The 23771-nt window shown below is 33.0% G+C and overlaps 1 protein-coding gene and 1 pseudogene across 1 annotated transcript in view; one reads left to right on the top strand and one right to left on the bottom strand.

The window, feature by feature from the left end:
- Positions 1 to 9597: 9597 nt before the first annotated feature.
- Positions 9598 to 23771, bottom strand: part of ARF4 (ADP ribosylation factor 4) — a 16642-nt gene continuing 2468 nt past the window's right edge. Inside the window, exons 2-6 of the mRNA XM_006917514.2 lie at positions 18449 to 18529; positions 17881 to 17990; positions 14046 to 14117; positions 12150 to 12275; positions 9598 to 10555 (exon numbers count right to left, since the gene is read on the bottom strand). Coding sequence (XP_006917576.1) covers positions 10469 to 10555; positions 12150 to 12275; positions 14046 to 14117; positions 17881 to 17990; positions 18449 to 18529 — 476 coding nt within the window. The 3' untranslated portion in view covers positions 9598 to 10468. The remainder of the gene's footprint in view (positions 10556 to 12149; positions 12276 to 14045; positions 14118 to 17880; positions 17991 to 18448; positions 18530 to 23771) is intronic.
- LOC112484490 lies at positions 15787 to 15905 on the top strand (annotated as a pseudogene).

Raw genomic sequence — 23771 nt, 5'->3', positions numbered from 1 at the left:
CTGGTGAGAAGGGGGGGGGGGGGGGGGGATGGGGGAGGTAGATGGGGTAAAAGGGGTCAAATACGTGGTGACAGAAAGAAATCTAACTATGGGAAGGGAACACACAATATAAATATATATATGCCTTACTGTTAAATTGTACACTTGAAACTTACTGGATTTTGTTAACCAATGTCACCAAAAAATTAATTAATTTTAAAAAATAATAATAAACTTTCTTTTTGACTCTATAAAAAAAAAAAGAAAAAAAAAAGCATACCATGAGAACAGTGCAGAAATCCCTGGCAAGGTCAGGAAGGCACTTGACTCAACTATCCTTTAAAACACAAAGGACCTTGCAGGCATCTACTTACTAATACAGCTGCTTTAAATTCCCTGAGGATTTTGTTAACCAATGTCACCAAAAAATTAATTAATTTTAAAAAATAATAATAAACTTTCTTTTTGACTCTATTAAAAAAAAAAGAAAAAAAAAAGCATACCATGAGAACAGTGCAGAAATCCCTGGCAAGGTCAGGAAGGCACTTGACTCAACTATCCTTTAAAACACAAAGGACCTTGCAGGCATCTACTTACTAATACAGCTGCTTTAATTATTCCCTGAGTCGAGATTGATGCTTTTGCTATTTCTCACATCTCTGTTACTAGAATATAACCAATGAGGAATTTTAAATGGTTTGTGTAAATAATTGTAAGATAAAAGGATATATGTCTAAAAGTAACAGTAAGTAACAAAAGCAGTCAAGTAGTGGTGACTTCAAGTTAGGCATCTGAATAAAATGTCAAACCTATATGTTAGAAGAAATTTATCAAGAATATGCTTGAGCTTAAATGACTCTTGGGAGTAAATTTTAGAGCCAAGACCTAATCAATTCCATGTTTATATTAATGTAGACTTTAAAATAAAATATTTAGATGACCTTAATGAAATTAAAACTGTAAAGCTAGTATTTCATTCCTAACATTTTTTCTAAAAATAACTGAGCTGATTTTAAATAAAAATCATTTGGGAAGATTTATTGTGCCAATACTATCTCAACACTAACTCTGCTGATTCTTGTAAAAGGTAACCTGCTGGTAGATTATTTCAAATCACTTTCTCAATTCAACCTTCTGAATAGGTAAAGAGACCCTAGAACTGATTAATTTTCTCTATACCAGAACTTCAGATAATGTTCTTGCAGATATACCAACCACTTGCTCTTTATTATTCAAAGTTTTCATATTAATTCTGCCAAAGTTGGCAACTAATATTTATATTAAAGGAACATCCAACATGACACCAGGAAGCATAAGCACTTATTTCCAATGACAAGTCAGAAGTCATTTTCACCTCCACAACCAAGAACCAGAAACTTCACACTTATTAAGTTTGATCCAGGACTTCTGGTTTCTGATCTGGCATATAAGAAGCTTGGACGTTGTCCCTCTGTCCTAACAAGAAAATACTCAAAAAACTGAAATATCAACTAAGAGAAATGTCACAGGGCAAACCAGTGCCCCCCAAATTGGAGAGACCAACAGGTGACTACAGAAAACACAGCTTAAAGGAGCAGAAACCTCTGTGGGAACCAGTGCCAGGTAGGGAAACCTCAATTTAAGGAGTTGCTAGAGGCTCAGTGTGGACAATTGGGAGTTAAAAACTCCAGGGGAACCCAGTCATCAGGGGAGGGCCTACACTTTCATGAGTTTTCCTCCTAGATCTCTGCCAGCTCCTCACAGTGAATAGAAAAATCCCCTAATACTTCCAGCTCCTCACAGTGAATAGAAAAATTCCCTAATACTTCCAGCGGGGGGCAGGGGAAAGGAATCATTGAAAAATGCCAGAGAATCCTGTTCTTCTTAACAAGGTCTGCCCTCAGGAGAAACTAACCAGACCCTACTTACAGAGGTTTTATCAGAACCCAACTGACCAGGCAGAAAGGAAATACTAAACTCTGGCCCATTCTAGCCATCCTCTCCCACCTAAGGTAGAGAAAAAAAAAATCTTGAGAAATGCATGCAAAATTCACAGTCTAGAAGCATAGGCTCACTAAAAGACTAGGATCTAATCACAGGGCTATAGAATGCTTCCTCTACCTCCACACCTTACCACAGTATTATTTAAAGCCTCTTTACTGTAATTCCTTTTACCCACTATACCATGTTCAGTAATCTAGAAAAGATTACAGGCAAAAAAGTTTGATAAGAGTGCAAGTATCAAAAGCATGCTCAAATTTGGTAAAGTTGATCGAATTACCAGACCAGAAATTTAAAACAACTATAATTATGTTAAGGGGTAGACAATATATAAGAAAAGATGGGCAATGTTAGCAGACATGAAAATTCTAAGAATCAAAAAGAAATCCGAGAGATAAACACTGTAACAAATGAATTCCTTTGATGGTCTTAATAGACTAACCATGGCTAAGGAAAGAATCTGAGTTTGAGGATATCTCAACAGAAACCACCAAAACTGAAAAGCAGAGAAAAAAAAGACAAAAAACAAACAACAAAAACCCCAAAACCCACAAACTGTAAGCAAACAAAACCAAATCAGACTATCCAAGAACTGTAGGACAACTACAAAAGGTGTATGTGTTAGGAATAAGAGTCAATATTTAAAACAATAATGACTGAGAATTTAAATCAAATGTCAGACACCTGACCATACATCCAGGAAACAGATAACACCAAGCAGGATAAATGCCAAAATCACTATACTTAGGCATATAATTTCCAACTACGGAAAATCCAAAGAAAAAAAGTCCTGAAAGAAACCAGAGGAAAAAACACTTTACCTATACAGGAGCAAAGAATTACATCTGATTTCTCAGAAACCATGCCAGCAAGAAGAGAGTGGAATAAAACATTTAAAATGTGAAGAGGAAAAAAGCTCACCAACTTAGAATGTTGTATTCTGCAAAATTATCTTTCAAAAAGTGAAAGAGAAAGACTCTCGAACAAAAATTGAGGGGATTTGTTTCCAGTAGACTTGTCCTTGCAAGAAATGATAAAAAGTAGTTCTTTAAAAGGAAATGACACAAGTCAGATCTACATAAACAGCATCAAAGAAGTTATACAAGTGAAGGTATAATAAAAAATTTTTAATTGATGTAACCAATATGTTTCTTCAAAGGAACAGTAATACTGTATTTGACTATGTATGCTTAAATATATTTATATGCTTATGTATATGTGAAATGAATAACTATAATTATTAATATATATTAACTATATTTATATGCTTATATATATGTGAAATGAATAACTATAATATGAGGACTGGAGGAAAGAATTAAGATTACTTTATAAGGTACAAGTATACTTCAAAGATATTGCAGGTTCAGTTCCAAATCACCACAATAAAGCAAACATCTCAATAAAGCAAACCATCTTTTTGTAGGTGGAAGGTATTGTCTTCAATTTGTAAAAAATGCAACATCTGTGAAGTGCAATAAAACAAGGTATGCCTGTACTCCCACTACCTATGAAGTGTATAGTGTTATTTGTAAGTGGACTTAGATTAGTTGTAAATGTATATAACAAACTCTAGGTCAACCACTAAAAAATATTTTTAAAAGTATAACTGATATGCTAAGATAGAGAAAACAGAATACATAGTGCTCAATTAAAACCACAAAAGGCAGAAAAAATTGAAAGACAAAAATAAGAACAAAGAACAGATGGCAATTTTGAAGTTACAAATATGGTAAGTTATTAAATCCAGCTATGTCAATAATCACTTTAAACACCAATGGTCTAAATGCACCAAATATAAGTTAGAGATTGTCAATAGAGGCCCAAATTAACCTATTTTTCCATTTGCCCCAAGAATACACACCGGCAGCACTTGGAGCTGAAGCATTTACCCTGAGATAATTCAGATTACAATCCTAACCTTACCCCAAAAGTTTGCCACGAAAAATCTTGCTTTTATTATTTTCACATCACTCTAGTGTATCTATAGTTCTGGAAACAAATGACATCATTTTATTTAATGCATTGTTTTCAATAGTGGTATTTCCAGTTACAAAATACAGTAATTCTGATTGCTGAAAATGTCAAATCCTAGAAAACACAGCATTCCTACATGTAGAACATCGTTCTCAAACAGTTAGCCAAAGATTAATATGATGAATCTGATTCATGTATACATTTCTGTTACATTAAGATTAGAGACAAGTTGTTTAGAAATAACTTCAGTTTTTATATTGTATTTTCACACACTAAAAAACAGTCAGATTTTCTTCAGCCTCAAAGAGCATGTTTATGTAAAATTAAATTAATGTTGACAGTGAGCTGTACTTCTTTTTTTTAACAGGAAATGGGTTAAATGTAAACATAAAGACATATATAGATTAAAAGTAGATAGATAGCAAGAGAATGAGAAGCCAAGCCACAGACTGAAGAAAATATTTCCCAAATAGACATGTGATACAGGACTGTTATCCAAAATATATACAAAGAACTCTTAAAACTCAATAAGAAAACACAATTTAAAAAATGGGCTGAAAGACCTAAACTGAAACGAAAAAGACATAGAGAGCAAACAGCATATCAAAAGATGCTCTAAAATCATGTCATCAGAGAAAGACATATTAAAAGAAGATACCACTGCACACCTAATAGAATGGCCCAAATACAGAACACTTCTCAACACCAAATGCTGGTCAGAATGTGGAGCAACAGGAACTCTCATACATTGCTGGTGGGAATGCAAAATGGTATGGCCAATTTGGAAGACAATTTAGTGGTTTCCTACAAAACTAACATAATTTTATCATACAATCCAGCCATCATGCTCCTTGGTACCCAAAGGAGTTGAATATTTATGTTCACATCTCCACATGTTTACAGTGGCTTTATTCATAAATTACCAAAACTTGGAAGCAACTAAGATGTCCTTCAGTAAGTAAATGAATTTCTTTAAAAAAGTGGTACATAAGCTATCAAGCCATGAAAATATGCATTATTAAGAAGCCAATCTGAAAAGCCTACATCTTGTATAATTGCCACTATGTAACCTTCTGGAAAAGGCAAAACTGCGGAAGCAGTGAAAAATCAGTGGTGGCCAGTTGTTGGGGGTGGGATGAACAGGTGAAGAAACAGAGAATTTTTAGGGCAGTGACTATAACTGTATACTCTAACAATGGATACATGTCATTATACATTTGTCCAAACCCATAGAATATACAACACCAAGAGTGAACCCTAATTTGAACTATGGATTCAGGGTGATTATTCTGTCAACATAGGTTCATCGATTGCAACAAATGTACCACTCTGGTAGGGAACGTTGATAATAGGGAGTGTTATACATGGGTGGGGGCAGGGAGTACATGGGAACTCTGCCTTCCATTCAGTTTTGCTGTGAACCTAAAACTATTCTAAAAAGAATAAAGTCTTAAATGTCTCCTCAGGCAAGGGAAACAAAAGAAAAAAATAAACAAATGGGAAGAAACCAAAAGAAGAAAATTTTGCACAGCAAAGGAAACCATCAACAAAACGAAAAGGCAAACTACTGAATGGGAGAAGATACTTGCCAATGATACATCAATAAGGGGTTACTATCCAAAATATATAAAGAATTCATAGAACACCAAAAAAAAAAAAAAAAAAAAAAACCCAATCCAATTAAAAAATGGGCAGAAGGCCTGAATAGACATTTCTCCAAAGAGGACATCCAGACAGCCAACAGACATGAAAAAATGCTCAACATCACTATTCATCAGGGGAATGCACATTAAAACTATGAGATATCACCATACACCTGTCAAAATGGCTATCATCAATAAATCAACACAAGACAAATGTTGGCAAGGATGTAGAGAAAAGGGAACTGTCCGTTGTGCAGTTGGTGAAACTGCAAATTGGTGCAGCCACTAGAGAAAACAGTATATAGGTTCCTCAAAAAATTAAAAACAGAACTACTATATAATACAGCAATTGCACTTCTGGGTATTTATCCAAAGAAAACACTAATTCAAAAAGATATATGCATCCCTGTTTACTGCAGCATTATTTACAATAGCCAAGGTGTGGAAGCAACCTAAGTGTCCATCAATAGACTGGATAAAAAAGATGTACACATATTACGCAGCCATAAAAAATAAAGTCTTACTATTTGCAACAACACGGATGGACATAAAGGGTATTATATGCTAAGTGAAATGTCAGAGGTGAATAAAGTATGATTTCACTTACATGTGGAATCTAAAACATAAACAAAACAAACTCAGAACAAACTGATGATTGCCAGATGAGAAGGGAGGCTGGGTGAAAAAGATGAAGGAATTAAGCAGCACAAGTTGGCAAGTTACAAAACAGTCAAGGGGATATAAAGTAGAACACAGAGAATAGTCAATAATACTGTAATAACAATGTATGGTGTCAGGTGCGTACTAGACTTATTGGAGGGACCACTTCATAAGTTATATAGATGTCTAACCACTATGTTGTACACTTGAAACTAATATTGAATGTAAACTGTAAAGCCACAAAATGAAAAAAATTTTTTAATAGTCTTAAAAGTAAATGGATGGAGAAAGATATACCATGCTAACACTAATCAAAAAAAGTAGGAGTAACAATATTGAATTTCAGATAGACTTCAGAATAAGAAAAAGTTATCAGGGATAAAGAGGGGCATTTCATAATGATAAAGGGGTCAGTTTTCCAAGAAGACATAACAATTGTTAACATGTATGCACCTAACAAGAGAGTGTTTAACAACACGAAGTGAGGCAAAACCTGACAGAATTACAAGAGAAATAAATGAATCCGCTACAGTTCAAGACTGCGACAGCTAGCAAAAAATCAATAAGGACATAGACAAAATCAACACCATCACCAACCAACCGGGTATAACTGACATCTATAGACTATTTCATCCAACAGTAGAACGAAAATTCACCAAGGTAGACATTCTGACCCATAAAACATACCTCAACAAATTTAAAATAGAAATCAGTGTCTGCTCTCATACCATAATGGAATTATACAAGAAATCAAAACCAGAAAGATAGCTGGAAAACCCTCAGAGATTAAACAACATACTTCTAAGTAATACAAGAAATCTTAGAGAAATTTTTAAATATTTTGAAACAAAAACAAAAAACAATCAAAATTTATGGGATGCAGTGAAAGAAGTGCTAGGAAAGGAATTTACAACATTGAATTCACATACAGGTTTCCTCTGTGATCCAAAAGTAGTGTTTCTGTGAAACCTATAAACCTATATAGCCTAAAGTGAGGAGTATTGCCTGCTTTCCCAAAGTTCATGTTATGCCACTTCACTTTTACGAAAGACCTACATTAGTACTGTAATGGTTTTTTTTTGTAAAAGCAAAAATCCTCTTTGAATTTCTTCTGCTTAAGGAAGATAGATACTAACGTAGGTCCTTCTGTAAAAACCAAGTGACGTAACATGGACTTTTGGAAAGAAAAGGATATCTGTATTAGAAAAGATCTCAAATCAATCATCTAACCTTTCACCTTAGGAAACTAAAAAAAGAGCAAATTAAATTCAAAGCAGAGAAAAGAAATAAAACCTAAAGCAGAAATCAATGAAAGTGAAAACAGAAAACCAAGAGAGAAAATCAACTAAACCAAAAGCTCGTTTTTTGAAAAGAATAAAATTGATGAGACTACCCAGACTAAGAAAGGACACAAATTACTAATACCAGAGTATCACTACAGATTCCACGGACTTTAAAAGTTTGATCCTATAAATGATCTGGTTATTACTGAGATAATTCTGTACAATGCTAAAAAAAACTGGAAGTCTCAGTGAATGAGACAGATACTCTGGAAAATTAAGACAACACATTTCACTTGTTTTATTTTCAATGGGGAATATATAAGTTGAAGCGAAAATCCATGGAAACAAATATGCAACAAAATGTCAAGATATTATATCACAGAAAAGCAATTGAATTAGACAAAAGACAATATGAAATATTATGGACCAAAACAAAAGCTTATTGGACAGGCGGATAGAAAACAGATAATGGTTCAATCCCCAACTCCGATGCTGCTAGTCTTTAAGGAAACCACAATTCCACTTGTGTCTGTTAACATTACTTGACAAAACACTTTTTAATCTAGGAATATAATCAACTGTTCTACATAACCAGAGACCTCTTACTGATTGACCACCACCAAGTTTAACCTTTGTGTGAACAGTAAGCATTGAATCTTGATAGTGTCAAGTACTTCATAAGAGTACTGCATGTCAACGAATTAGGATAGTGATAGTGATTTTATATTTGCACTGCTTGCAAAAAATGTTAAAATGAAGGGAAAGGCATTGTAGGGGTTCTCTCTCGATTTATAGTTTTCCCCAAAGAATTTACTCACTTCTACTTGGAAAAAAAAATAGAACTTCTCAATTTCATTAAAAAAAAACAAACAAAAAAACCCTACCGCCACTAGAACTAAAGAGTAATTTCTTTTGAGGTAAAAAACATACCAAGTTGCAAAGTTAATGCTTAAAAAAAAAAGGGCACTTTTGCAAATCTGTTTAACCCATTTTAGTTTCTTAACGCAGCCATTTCCAATAGTCGTAGAGTTGTCTTACAATTTAAGATTACATGAATTCTCTTCACTCTCTTCAGAGTCCATGAAAACATCTTTAACTTACTTGGTTTAGTTTACTTGGTTTAGTTTTTTGAATTAATGCAGAGATAATTTAACTATGCTCCTAACATGAAACTTATTGAAAATTTATATCTAGTTGAACCCCGTAACACTACACATACTATACAGGATCTTAGTTTTATCCAACAAGAAATGATACCTTTCTTACATGGAGAGAAGAATGAGTTCATCTGATGGGCTAGGAAAGTTGCACTTAAGTCATGTGACATGTTAAACACAAAATTTTGCCCCAGTAACCTGTTTGATGAGCATCAACTACTTAATTCCAATCTCCTTTCATTTGATCCAATAGCTTTGTTTTGTTTTTGCAATTCAAAACTACATTTTATAAGCATGTATTTGGTTTTGAAAATAAAATTTCAGTCCCTAAATTTATCTGAATCTATACAAGCCATTAATTTTAAAAAAAGCAAGGTTTATAAAATATATAGACAAAAACTAAGTGACCCATGAGATTACCAAGCTCTTTTAATAACTTAGATGTAATTAATGAGGTACATACCTTTATTGCCTTATTAACAAAAAAATCAGTCCCATCCAGCCTTTTTGCAAAAGTTCTGAAATTTGTGAAGCCAAAAAGTGCTGGTGAACTTTGTTCTACATAGAAGAGCATCACTAACAGTCTGCATTCTGCCATGCAAACAGCACTTGAATTTTTTTAACCTTAGCTGTGAAATACATGCTTTTTGAGCATTTTACAACAGCTTTTTACTCTTGATGAGTCTAAAAACGTACAATGTCAAAATGGTATTTTATCAAAGAAAACTAAATTTTTGAAGTTGCTCCCCACTGTTATATACACACAATAGCAATCCATATTTTATTTCCAATTTACACGATTAGTAAATTCACTGGGATCTGTGTTACTGTTCACAGTATGTAAAATATGCAAATCAACTTTGCTAAATAAGAAAATCCATTTCAAACATCTTTAAGACTAAAAAAGAACACACACAATTACATATTTTATCATTTTATTAGGAATAATTTCAAATGGGTTATGAAGAAAACTTATTCATTTGAGTCTGATGAGTTTTCCAAAAACTCTTAATGAAGATATGTTCACCAATAAACAATAAAACATCAGCAGAACTATCATACACTGGGTAAAGAGTCAGGCTGATACCAAAAGCAACATGCAACATAAAAAAGATACAATATAAAGAAAGACAATCTGCTGGGTATTAAAAACTCTTCTCAATATGAACTCTTTGCAATCAGCAAAGAACTATTTAGCTATCAAATCCAAACCGCACCAAGGTAAGCTTGGCTGATGGAAGCCAGGAGTCAATGACAGGCAAAAAAATAAGTTCCTCAGTGCAACAGATCTGAATAGTGTTTTGGAACATTTCCTGGCTGGTACAAGCGATATTAAAAAATCTTTTTGGCAAGGGAGAAAAATAAATACAAATGGAATGCTACATTTTTAAATCAGCAGACTGTCCCAGGAATGATAAAGGTATCAGTAAAGTAGCAAGGGAAAAACTTTAAAACATTATTGTTGTGGGCTCAAAAAACATTCAAAACGGATTTATTTAAAGGTGTCACAATAGCTATGTCCAGGCATTTAGGCTTAAGGGAAGTAAAATTAAAAGAGGACACTTTTTTTTCCAAGTTAAGGAGAATTTCTTTAAAACCAAGCATATTGCTAAATGGCAACATTATACTTGGTAAACAATAATTGGCAACAAAATAAGTTTAAACGCTGTAATCTTCTGCCCAAACCAGTCCCAGATACTGTTTAATAACCAAGATGCAAACTAATTTTGTTGTAACAAGCCTAGACCAATTCTATCAAACGTGTCCTTGGTTAAATATCCAGTTTCATTTAACGTTTTGAAAGTTCATTCGACAGCCAGTCAAGTCCTTCATAAAGACCAGTTCCTTGTGTAGCACAAGTGGCTTGAACATACCACTATAAAAAAAGGACAAGAGAATACTTGATTAACATAGGATTCTTATAACAGTGTTCAAAATTTCTTAATCAGAAAAAGTAAATATTTTCTCCCAATTCCTGAGAGGTATTAGTCAGCAGTTACCATAAATGTATAGGAAAAAAGGAAATAAAAATCATATAAAACCATAGGAGTAAATGAATAAATACATTAAATATTACATTCCACGAAGGATTAATTTTATATTTGATGATCTCGGTAACTGTATAGATTGGGAGTTTCTCATAACTGTTGCTTCTCATAAAACTCCTCTCACATTTAAAGCTACTCCTACATATTCATTAAACTTAATCAACTGTTCGCTAATATGAAAAGATTAATAACAAATAAAATATCCACCTGCTCCTTATAACCCTCATTTCTCAAACATAAAAAAAGAAGTTCAGAGTACAAGAGGTAAAATTCTGAAAGAGTATGCGCTTGTTGATATTTTAGAGACAAGTTTTTTTAGATAATTTCACTATCTTTAGTCTTACGCATTCCAAAAAGTTCTACTTTTTAAAATGGTAATGATTCTCATCTCCATTAACTGTATGTACTGCCATAAGAAGTTACAAATACCAAGATAAAGTCCTAAAAAACAATTTAATTACCTGTAAGAGATAGTTTATTTTTATTAATTTTATTGGCCAGTTCCATTTTGCCTTAAAGACACTGCTTTAATATTGCATGGAAACTGCAAGACTACTAGTCTACCAAGTATTATTCAAATACCAAACACCCCAAATGAAATAGAAGGCTGGGAAAAAGCATGAATTCATATCTTCATTCGTATCTTCACAGCAAGAAAAACTGGTATCATTTGTAGTTCATCTTATTTAAATCAGCCTGGACCATCTCAAACAGTCTATACAGTTATTGCCATAGCACAGTATTTGCCTGTTGACAAACTAATGAAAAACTATTATAAAGCACAAGCTACACTAAAAGTTTGTGATATCTTTATGTATAAAATAGTATGTTATAGTTTGTCAATATTTAAATCCTGAATATAAGCTCTTATTATATAATTTTAAATTCAAAACTTATTTAATATCATAATTAAAGGTCATATAAGCTTTTGATATCATGTAAACAGCACGAAACAATATTATCTGAAAAAACCAAATTATTAAATATTTGCTGCACAGCTATTTAAAAGATGTAAAGTTAAAAATATCAATAATCTTTAGATTTTAAAATTCTCATACACTACAGTTTCCACATCTTTATCAATACGATACATATGAGGACAAAGTTAAGAAAAATCAAATAAAATAAAGATATTTAAATCTATGGATCCTTAAAGGAGCTATATGAAAAGCTAAAAAATGAAGAAGATTATCAGCATACTTTAAAGTAAAACTGAATACATCATTTATAAAATGTATGAAATAAAGCCTGAAAGGGCTCATGTTTGTATCAGCAAGAGTGTATTACTGTAAACTAATGTGCTCTTTATCTCTTCAGAGGGGACAATTAATTAATTTTTAAACTAAATATTAGCTAAAACAATTATCATAATAATTCTAAAACAATTATCCTAATAACAATTAATATCCTAACAATACTTACTGTTCTGTTACGAAGAGACTGAAGACCTAATTTATCTGTCATTTCACTGATGGCCATAGCATTTGGCAAATCCTGTTTGTTTGCAAAAAGCAGCAACACTGCATCTTGCAATTCATCTTCCTGAAGCTGGAAATAAAAGCTAAGAAATGAACAACTACAAAACTGGTATCCAATTATTTTAACAAACTAGGTAAGCCACTGTCTTCCTATACTATTTATTAAACATTAAATACAGTATTAAACATCAACTCAATCTGCCTACATAAAGTTCAGGTACTCCTACAAATCTCTTATCCTTCAGTTTTTAAATCCCAAAGAAATAATCGCATGCCTTCAAGTAAAGCAAAACTTTCAAGCCAATCATCCTACACTCTATTAAGGTAAACCATTCATTCAGCGTTCAAGATCATCCCATGAGGGTCAAGATTGGCAAGGACAAGAAACACATATGGCAATAAATATTTATGGCATGATCTTATGGTACTTAATATTAAAAGTATTTACATAATGATTCTTTTTGGACTTTTATCCTTTCTAGCCAGCTGGACCACACAACACTGAGACAATAATACAATAATTAGGGCATTTGCAGTTATGAAAAATACAAGAATTCCAAGAGTTGAAACCATAGAAATGAAGTACTGATACAACATGGATGAACCTTAAAAAACTTAGGATAAGTGAAAAGTAACAAAAAGTTTAAAAAGTAACAAAAAACCACATAATGCATGATTCCATTTATATGAATGTCCAGAACAGGCATATGTATAGAGAAAGTAGATTAGTGGTTGTCAGGGCTGGTGATGTTGGGTAGCGTTGGGGAAGGAATGGGGAATGAATACTAACAGTCCTATGATTTGTTAATGGGGTGATAAAAATGTTCTAAAATTATATTGTGGTAATGGTTGTAAAATTCTGTATACTAAAAACCACTGACTTGAACATTGTAAATGAAGTAAGTTATGGTATATGACATATCTCAATAAAGCTGTTTACCAAAAAAAAGCAGAAGGGATACTTAACTCATTAGACCAAAAAAAAACCCCACTTATTTAGTTACACATACACTGACACAGTGGTTTTACAAACCACTCCAGTCTTAGGAGCAATGAACTAGAATTTAAGATCTCATTTGAGTAAAGATTTTATGCTAAAAGTCTGAAACCATGACAAGTTTCCTCAATAATCTCCCACCTCAGGCTTTTCAGCAATATGAACATATGAAAACATTACTTCGATACATGGTAAGGCCAAAATGCCACTGTCAACCAAAATCCTATTACCTTTGAGTGGAATTCATGGTTACTATTACAAAATATTTCAATGTATACATTACTACACAATATAGAGGAAACTGAACCCAATGACCTTGATAACAAGGAATCTGAACCAGGATTTCTACAACACAAAAGTTTCAAAACTGTATATTTTCTATTTATAAAGTACTGGACTAATCCTCAACCAGAAATATGCATCAAAATCACCCATGGAAAGCTAAGCAGGGTCGGGCCTGGTTAGTACTTGGATGAGAGACCACCTAGGAAGACCAGGTGCTTTCTTTTTTTTTTTTGCAAAGGTCAAATAATTACTGTTTTATATTGGTGTAAAAAATTAAAAATAAATAAATAAATAACTCATTCATGGAGCATTCTAAAAACAAGCTGGGCATTCCTCCTAACTTACTGAAATAGCTACTCTTCTATGTGTTTTTTAAAAAGCTCTATACAAGATTTTTACATGCATTAAGAACCTGTGATGATAGTTACTCAAAGTTCTTTCTAGCTCTAAAAAATTTCATTTGTGTAATCTAATCAGTTAAAATGCATCAACCACTAATACCACCACTGTTGCCCAGAAAAATGCATCATTGGAAACAATGAATTTTAAAAACATTACCATTTTCTGCAGTTCGTCAGCTCCTTCCTGAATTCTTTCACGATCATTGCTATCTACCACAAAAATAAGACCCTGGAAAAAAAAATTGTTTAAATAAACTATAACAGTTAAACTTAAAGGATACATTATATATGAAACATTAAAGACAGGTAGCAAAACCATATCAAGAAGCAAAATGTTAGGAAGAAAATGTACCCTTATAAAATGAAAGAATAAGAACAGAGCTCTAAGTACTGAAAAAAGCTGAGCATTTTTTCTGATTTCAATATTCGAAATCAAAAGAAATCTCACTCTTCAACTATGCCAAGAATAAATTTTATTTGCAGGGAAATAGAAGGAAAAAGAAAAAAAGGCCATAAAGTAGGGACCAAAGGAAAAGAATAAGCCAAATATCCTAAAGATTCAGAATTTACTGAATTTACTAACTAGCTAGCTTATTCAGTCAAAGGCATGCACAAAGTGTTAAAAAAAAAAAAGGGGGGGTGGGGGGGGAAGAGCAGTTTTTATATGCCTCATCAGGAAAAGTTAGCCTTGTTCCAGAATGTTGCCTGCCAACTCTAGTATCAAAGTAAGGAAATCTTAAGCAAAATATATCAAGAAAAATTCAAGGCTGATTTGATCAAATAAGAAATTCTTAACAAAAAGGAAGTTAGTAACCATTCTTAAAGATACTCAAAAATATTAGAATTCTCTACTACAAAAGAAATGGAATTGAGAAGCAATCAGTTGAATTAAGACTTTTCTAAAATTTTTCAAATGAGAAAATTTAATAAATTTTTCAACTGGAGAGAGGGCAGATTCATTTTATAGCTTTATTAAAATCTATTCCCATTAATACTAAAGTGATTACTTTGAATATTCTCCCCAAAACCCTGACTGCTAAAGTATTTTTGAACATTCATCAGTTTTACCACAAATTGTCTTATGCTATTATTTAAATAAGTAACTAGATTAAATCCACTAAGGGCAGAGGGCTATATCATTTTGTATTCATCTCTCACTATTACCACAGCACTGAGTTTGCCAGAGTACCTAATACTTATTTTAGGCTATAGTCATTAAATGATATAATTTCCTTTTAACCTAGCAAATTTCAAACCCATTTCCTTTTCTCTGTTGGAAATCATCATTTTAAACATCCTATCCTTTGAAAAAACTTGATGCTATGACAGCCAGTATAGCATAGTGAAGTAATACCCAAATTCAAATTTCAACACTACTTATTAGTAAATTACCTAATTCTCTTCTGTAAAATACCACCAACTTTGTAAGCCTATTTAAAATTAAATGTAATCAAAGAGGTATGCAAGAATCTAGAATTACACTTGGCTTACCTTATCATAGACATTTAATGTTATCTTTTCCTTTTCCTCCCATGCCTCCAAAAGGGATCCAATTTTTTTCTGTACTAATGATCCATTTTTATTGTTTTAAAATATAAGCAGTACTATCAGTCCCAAAGTATTATTATTGAGAGGGAAAATTATTTTAGGAATAAATTCTAAATTATTCACTTCCTTGGATAGTGTAGAATCAAGAGTGTATTAAAGCTAGGACTCTAAAGATAAGAAAAGATTACTTAAACGACCAAATATTTACTTAATTATTTAGAACAAACTAATTGGAACTATTATAATAAACAATGTGTTCTGGATTGTTAACATACGTTAGAAACATGGTTAAATGGCATAATTTCTTTTCAATTTTATAGCTGAAAGAACTGGTCAAGAATGCTGGAAAAGTCTACGGCCATGCCACCCTGAACAAGCCTGATTCCGTCTGATCTTGGAAGCTAAGCAGGGTTGGGCCGGGTTAGTACTTGGACGGGAGACCATCTAGGAAGACCAGGTGCTGTAGATGTAAAAAATAAAGAAATAAGGGATTGTAAGCTGATAAGGTCCTTGCAATCTGTGAGGTCAACCAAGGGTTGCCTTGCAATGCATGCATGAATTGAATGAATATGCTAGAAAAGCTAGCTGTAAGAGCTTAGCTGTAAGAGCTTATCAGGTAACGCATAAAGCTTTCTCCAGCAGGCATGAACTTCTAAGAAGAAGTACTTGAACTTTTGATTCTAAGGTGATCCAAAGAGGCCAGGAGTAGATCTAATCCCAAATTAATTAAGTAAATTACAAAGCATTCTAAACAAATCTGGAGTTAACAGAAGAGTTAGCCTTGGTTAGGAATTATAAGGTTTAGGATTAGCAAAGTTTTACTTCATATCTCATTTTACTTCAAAATCATGTCCCTAAATGAAATGCCTATGACTTACTTTTAAAATAAATCTAAACTATTAAGAACATCTGGGAGGAGTACCAATTAAACAATATTGGCCATATCCGAATAATTGAAGTTGGATAACAAATACGTGGGAGTTTATTATATTATTCTCTCTTTTGTTGTATATTTGCAAATTTCCATAACAACTTTTTTAAAGCATGTGACTCCTACCAAAATATCTTTTCTAACCACAGCTATGTTAATGAACTAATACATTCTAAATTTTAAAGAAACAAGCATTCCACTTAACATGACGTCCTACTTAAACCTGGTTGCTCCAGCCATTCACCTAGGGTATTCATTGCCACCTGGTGGCAATATACCTCACTTGTATACAATGTTAAAGGAACTGGGAGACCAAGAATGAATTACTGACATCTGCAAATCTTAAATATATGAAGTACTTGTAACATCATACATTACTTTGGGAAACACAACAGAGTTGGAACCCGGTTAAACAGAAATGTAGAACAAGAACTAGCTCTCCAGTATTAGGTAAGTCATTCCAAGCTTCAGTTTCCTCATATGTAAGAGTAAGAAAAGAGCAGTGGTTCTCAAGAGGGAGGAATTTTGTCCTCGGGAATTATTCTGCAGGATGTGGAGACATTTTGGGTTGTTCCAACTGGTTTAGGGGGAAGGAGGGTACTGCAATTGGCACGTAGTGGGCAGAAGCCAGGATTGCTGCTAAACATCCTACAATGCAAAGGAAAGCACTCCTTCACCCGCCAACAAAGAATTATTCAGCCCGAAAAGTCAACAGTGCTACTGATGAAAACCCCTATACTTGAGACTTGCTCCTCAAAATAAGGTCCTAAACCAGCAGCATCAGTACCACCACCTGAGAACTTGCTAAAAATCTCAGGCCTTACTCAGCCAGGCCATACTGAATTGATCTGTATTTTAATAAATACCCACATAATTAATATGTAAATTAAAGTTTGAGAAGCACTACTGATGTCTAGTTTATACTTCCCAAGATTCTGATTCACGTGGTCTGGGGTTATGATCAAAGGTTTGGGATTTTTAAAGCTCCCCAAGCGATTCTAACATGCAGCCAAATTGAGAAATTCTGCTCTACAAGATCACTAATGTCTCTTCCATGCCTGTATTATATATACTATGATAATATAAAAATATCTTAGAAATCAACAGCACAGATCTTTTTTAATAAAGTAAACAACTAGACAAAACGAAGGACTAATGTCTTACATTCATTAAAACTATAATGACAGAAAGTTATACAGATCTTACTTCCTAAACTAAGAATGAAACCAACAGAACTACTGATGAGACATCTTAATTCAATCTTGAGAAACACCCCCACCCACATCTAATCTTCCAAAATATTACTATGATAGCTATGTAACTCTTCTACCCTCGGTAATTTAGCCTTCAAAGGCATAAGTGAGACAGTTCACTGAAGAATATGGAAATAGCAGAAAGAAGAATGCCAACTCATACAATACACACCAACATCCAATTAAACGGTAGAAATTAACACAAACTTTAGAGCATGAAACCTATAAGAAAAGTTATAAAAATGTATCACATTTCTTACCTGGGTATTTTGGAAGTAATGCCTCCAGAGAGGCCTTATTTTGTCTTGACCACCAACATCCCATACTGTAAAACAAATGTTCTTATATTCTACTGTTTCCACATTAAAACCTACAAAGAAAAAAAGATTGTTGTGCATAATGTCATTAAGAAAATAAACCTCTTTATTGTGGAACTCTCAGGATTTTTAAGTCCTACTACATAATCAACAAACTTAAAAACCTAGGAGTTATAATGATGGATACATGACACTGTACATTTGTCCAATCCCATATAATGTACATCGAAAGTGAACCCTAAGGTAAATTATGGACTTTGGGTGATTATGATGTGAAAATCTAGGTTCATCAATTTTAACAAAATGTACCACTCTCGTGAGTGAATAGGGGAAAGGTATGCATGTGTCGGGGCAAGTGATATATGGGAAACCTCAATTTTCTGTGAACCTAAAACTGCTCTAAAAAATAAAGTCTTTTAAAAAAGAGCTGTTTCAAAATTAAACCGTATTCTATTTCGCTTTATAATATATTGTCATAATATATATTAAAGTTATCTGTAAACTTTCTTACCAATGGTAGGAATGGTGGTGACTATCTCCCCTAACTTCAGCTTATACAGAATGGTTGTCTTGCCAGCAGCATCCAATCCAACTAGAAAAAGACATCACAGATTTTAAATTTAGACCAAAAGCACACATTAAGAAGTAATTTTAAAACAAATTTATAGTTTGAAAGCTAAAGTTGACTAGGCAAGGCACAAATGAGTTAGAAACGAAATTACCTCATTTCTAATTCGCAAAGGCAACACTTCTACAGAAAGCCTTTTCATTTTTCCTTCTAAACCTAGAAAGATAGCATGTAGCAGTGAAAAGAAAAGAGTACCTGGCTGACTCGGGCTCTACTCCCTAGATTTGCTTTGCCAAAAACTAGTCAAGTGCCTTTAAAGAAATCACTTTAGGAAACAGGTCAGAGAATTAGCTAAACAAGGGGACTGGATCAGATATTCTACAATCTCCTCCAATTCAAGTCATTAATTCTATGAACTACTACCATTTTTAAAAACACAAATTAGACCACCTAGGAAGACCAGGTGCTGTAGGCGTAAAAAAATAAAAAATTAAAAAATAAGGGATTGTAAACTGACAAGATCCTTGCAATCTATGAGGTCGACTAAGGGTTGCCTCACCTAAAAAACAAACAAACAAATAAATAAATAAATAAAAATAAGCACACAAATTAGAAGTTGAGTCAGAGAACACATAGGAACAAGTAAATAATTAACTGTAAGGTTCATAAACTCAATTTCCTTTTATGTAAAGAGCAATTTAGAGTAAAAGGTTTCAATGCATGGGTAAAACACAATGCCCTGGTCTTCTTGAATTATAAGAGAAGGCCGATTTTATCTCTACCTAAATCCATCTCAACATCAAATGTGCAGAAATGAGAACAAAAGTATTAATTTAGGTTAAGGTTAATTTAGGTTGTAAAACTAGCCCTATCATATTCAGCTCCAATGTAAGTCACGTCTAAATTCTTAAAATGATTAGAGGCAAATACAAGTACAGAGGAATGTGCTTGTTTCTGGGGGGAAAAAAAAAACAACCGACATACTAAAACAAGAGGTTTTACCACTTTATTACAGTAATAGTGAAGAACAAATTAAATGCCTAAGTATGAATCTCTCAAAACCCGCATATTCTATATTGTTTGCTAAAACCTTCATAAATGGAAGGTCAGTATCTAATAACACCATTGGATGTATAACTGCTCTAAAAACATCACATTTGTCCACCTGGATTTCTGCTGTCAGATTTTGAAATTCAACTGAGTATTGATTTAATAAGCAAGGATGTTTCAATATTTAAATCAAAGCAATATTTGGCACAAGAAACCGATGCTTTAAAAACAACAACAACAACAAAACACCTCACTTCACTTATCTAATTTACATTCCCCTGCAAGTAAGTTTAGCTTTTATCAGTTCAAAACAGAACTAAAGGCTACAGGCAATTCAAACTCCTACCCATATGACAACCTTTATACTCTGCATCCATAAAGGGTAGCTTTAAGATCTCCGTGGAAACTTAGGCATCTTATGCCTTCTTATTCGTGTCCCCTAATCAAACTTTGTTCCCCATTTCTTCATACCCAGGATTCATGTTTATTCTTTCCAAGTACTATAACATACTCACTAGTCAGAGTGAGCAGCCCAAGGTAAGCCCTCATTCATGGGCATAAGAAAAACCACTGTTACCAGGAAGTGTTTAATTTTTTGAGTATGAAACAGTAAAAAGATCAGAAAACATACACAAATACGATTAAACAAATACGATTAAGCCTGTCAGAATCGAAACTGAGATGCTAATTAGAAAAAAACATGTTAGATTTTGAGAAATATGGTACATGCCAGTCCTCAGTGGAGGTCTAACTGGATCTCATACTGCCATTTAAAAACAATGTAAATCCAAAAATACTGACAGAGAATGGAAAATATCCAGGTTAAATTATGATTATGTAACTACTTTAAGTTACAGTAATCTAATTTTTCTTTTAATAAAAGTTGTATACTTGCTTGTATACACAATTAATATTCTACTTCCACAGTTTTTTTTTTTTTACACAAAAACATTTGTTACTGTCATTAAAAAAATAATAAATTTTCTCAAGTAGATTTCCTTTATTAAAATGCTGAGCTGGTTACAGTTCCTGATGCATACTCTAGGAAGATGACTGCTTAAGAGTTTTGAATATGTTTTATATACTTATATTTATTTTTAAAGGAGTTTCCAAAATAATGCAACCAAATGGTTTTTAAGCATCCATGAGTATCTTTAAAATAAAAATTATAAGACTTGCAGCCACATAGAAGATTAAATGACTTGCAGCCACATAGAAGATTCTAAAATCGCAAAGGTATCTTATACCCAAAATGATACTGTTGTATAAATGCAAACCAGTTTTTTTCAAAAAAAGGTTATTTCTATTGTAAGATTTAAGATGCACAAATTAATGTATGCCATCACTTAAAACTCATTACATAGTTCTTTACTCAAAAACATGTTGGTCTAACAATTTTGAACCACTTTAGTCATTTCTTAAGTTTGTATTTCCTTAATTTTGCAATATCTGGCAATGAGCCTTCTCCATAAAAATGAAACTATAACCAATTCTCAACCAGCCAAGATAAAGATTCTATCTGTACAGTCCAGAGATGTCCTCCCCTCCCTCTCACCCTATAAACAACTCAATGTATTAAAAGATAGACTGGAATTATTTGTTCTTCTTAACAGGACCTACACTTTAACCAAAGTGTTAGCAGCAAAACTACCCCCAAAATCTTTGCCAATCTTTAAAAAGTATGTTTACCAAAATATGGCAGCTAGATTCCAATTATCTCAACCTGGAGGAAAAAACCCAGATGCAGTAAGGAAAAAAACTGGGAAAAACTATTTTCAGGTATGTAAAATTTTAGACATGGTATTTTTCTCCGTGTTCTCCTTTTCTTTCAAATTTTCTATAAGGGAGCTTGAAATACAACTTCATAATTTAAAATTGAGTGTTTACTGTGTTCCAACCACAATACTAGGCGATTCCACATATTTTGGTAATTTAATCCTTACAATAACCCTCCATCTTTCAGACACAGCAGGTGAAGTTCAGAAATGTACCTAGAATCACAGGAGTAGCAGAACAAGTATTCAAACCCTAGGTCTTTTGGAGAAATTAAATCCCTCATACATAGCTGGTGGGAATGTAAAATGGTGTAGCTGCTTTGGAAAATAGTTTGTCAGTTCCTCAAAATGTTAAACATAGTTAACATATGACCCAACAATTCCACTCCTAGGTATTTACCAGAGAATTAAAAATATATGCCCACACAAAAACTTGTTCATGAATGTTTATAGCAGTATTAATCATAATAGCCAAAAAGTAGAAAGAACCATTTTCATCAACTGATGAATGGATAAGCAAAATGTTGTATATTTCTACAAAGGAATTACTACTATTCAGCCATAAAAAGGAAGTACTGATAAATACCATAATACGGATAAACCTTGAAAACATTATGCTAAGTAAAAGCAGCTAAAGGTCACATATTGTATAATTCTATTATATGAAATACCCTGAATAGACAAACCTTAGAAACAGAAAGCAGATGAGTGGTTTCAAGAGGAATTGGGCGGGGAGGGGGGAGTGCAATGAGTTGCTGGGCATGGGGTTTCGTTCTGAGCTGATGAAACTGTTCTAGAATTAAGACAGTGGTGATGTTACACACTTTGTGAATATACTAAAAACCACTGAACTATACACTTTAAAGGGATGAATTTCATGTTATGTGAATTACATCCCAATTAAAAAAAAAAACAAAAAACCTAGGTCTGATGCCAGAACTCTCAAATAGTGTTTATATATCTTGCCTTCAAATTTTTCTGGTGGAGACACTATCTTAATATTTTATCTAATTCCTCAGAGGTTTGACCATCAAAACGGAAACTAAAGCTACATTACAATGAGCTTAAGTTTTGCTTCTATCCATATATAGGAATATCTGTACTCTGATCAATGTGTTAATTGGCAGCAAGTTATCAATGGCTCTGACAGCCATATTTTATAATACCTAACATAAGAGTGTACATGTACATCTAAGGATGGTTGTACCAACTTCCAGTGACATGAAACTAAAGATTTTGCCTTTTCTATTGTTTCCCTGTATCACCTAATTAATCACAAGGGCCCTTCCTTTTAAAGGCTGGCAATTATGCTTTCAACTAATGACCTGAGAAAATGCTCGTAATAAGCTAAATCAAAAAAACAAAAAAACAAAAAAAAACACCACCACAAAACTATATATCACAACTGTAAGTTTTGGGGGATCAAAAACCTCTTAAAAGGCTAGAGTAAATATAACAAATATTATCAATAGTGAAATGGTGGAATTATAGGATAGTCTTTATTTTTTTCATTTTTTCTAATTTAACAAAAAGGATATTTTCAGAATAAGGATGAAAATTTAAAATTACAAAATAAATGTATTTACAAAATATGCTAGGGAAAAAGTATGAAGCACCACTTTGAGCTTAAAGCCTAACTTAATATATTTGGCAATATTTTCAAATTAGCAAATAGAGTATCCTCCCTCCTGAACCTCTCCAGTCCTAAAAAAACCAGTCACATATAAGAGTAAGGCAGAACTTTACTGGTATGAACAATCTTAGAAAGCAACACTTATCCAGTTTTTCGACAGGAACTCACAAATTCAAAGAGTAGAATTAATAATTCCTCTACAGAAAACATTAGTGCTTTTACATATACACAATATCCGGGGAGTCATTTACCAAAATTACCTCTAATCACAGATCAGGATATGGAGATCAGACTAAAAATAGGATAATGCAGGGCTACATGAGAAATATAAGGTAGAAACTTTGAATTTAAGCTCAATGTGGTCAATCACGAGGATTTCTCCTTAAAAAAAAAAAACCTACACAACTTCTGTCAATCTACACTTTGACTTTAAATAAGACATTGTTTTTTAATTTTTTAATTAATTAACTACAAGCTGTAACTTCAAACACCTTTCTAAATTACTTTAACTTTTGAGAATGGGCATAGAAATAAAATAACTTCTCCACAGTAATCTGGCAAACCAGACTCTAGCTAACTGCTATCTTTTAATAATGAGTCAAGACAGTAAAATCTGAAAAAATTACCAACTCATAAAGGCAAGAATTTTTTTATCTAACCCTTTTAAAGGAAAAGAAAGCACAGTATCTGCCAGAGAATATTAATATGGAAAAAACAACCATTAACCATTCTAATACTTCAATAAGGGCAGACACCTTAGGAGTGATGTTATTCATGCAGTCACTCATAAAGCAGGACCAAAATAACT

The sequence above is a fragment of the Pteropus alecto genome, unplaced genomic scaffold (assembly GCF_000325575.1).
Source record: "Pteropus alecto unplaced genomic scaffold, ASM32557v1 scaffold75, whole genome shotgun sequence".
NCBI lineage: Eukaryota > Metazoa > Chordata > Mammalia > Chiroptera > Pteropodidae > Pteropus > Pteropus alecto.
Note: the sequence above shows the minus strand (reverse complement) of the source record. Positions and strands in the feature narration are given on the sequence as shown.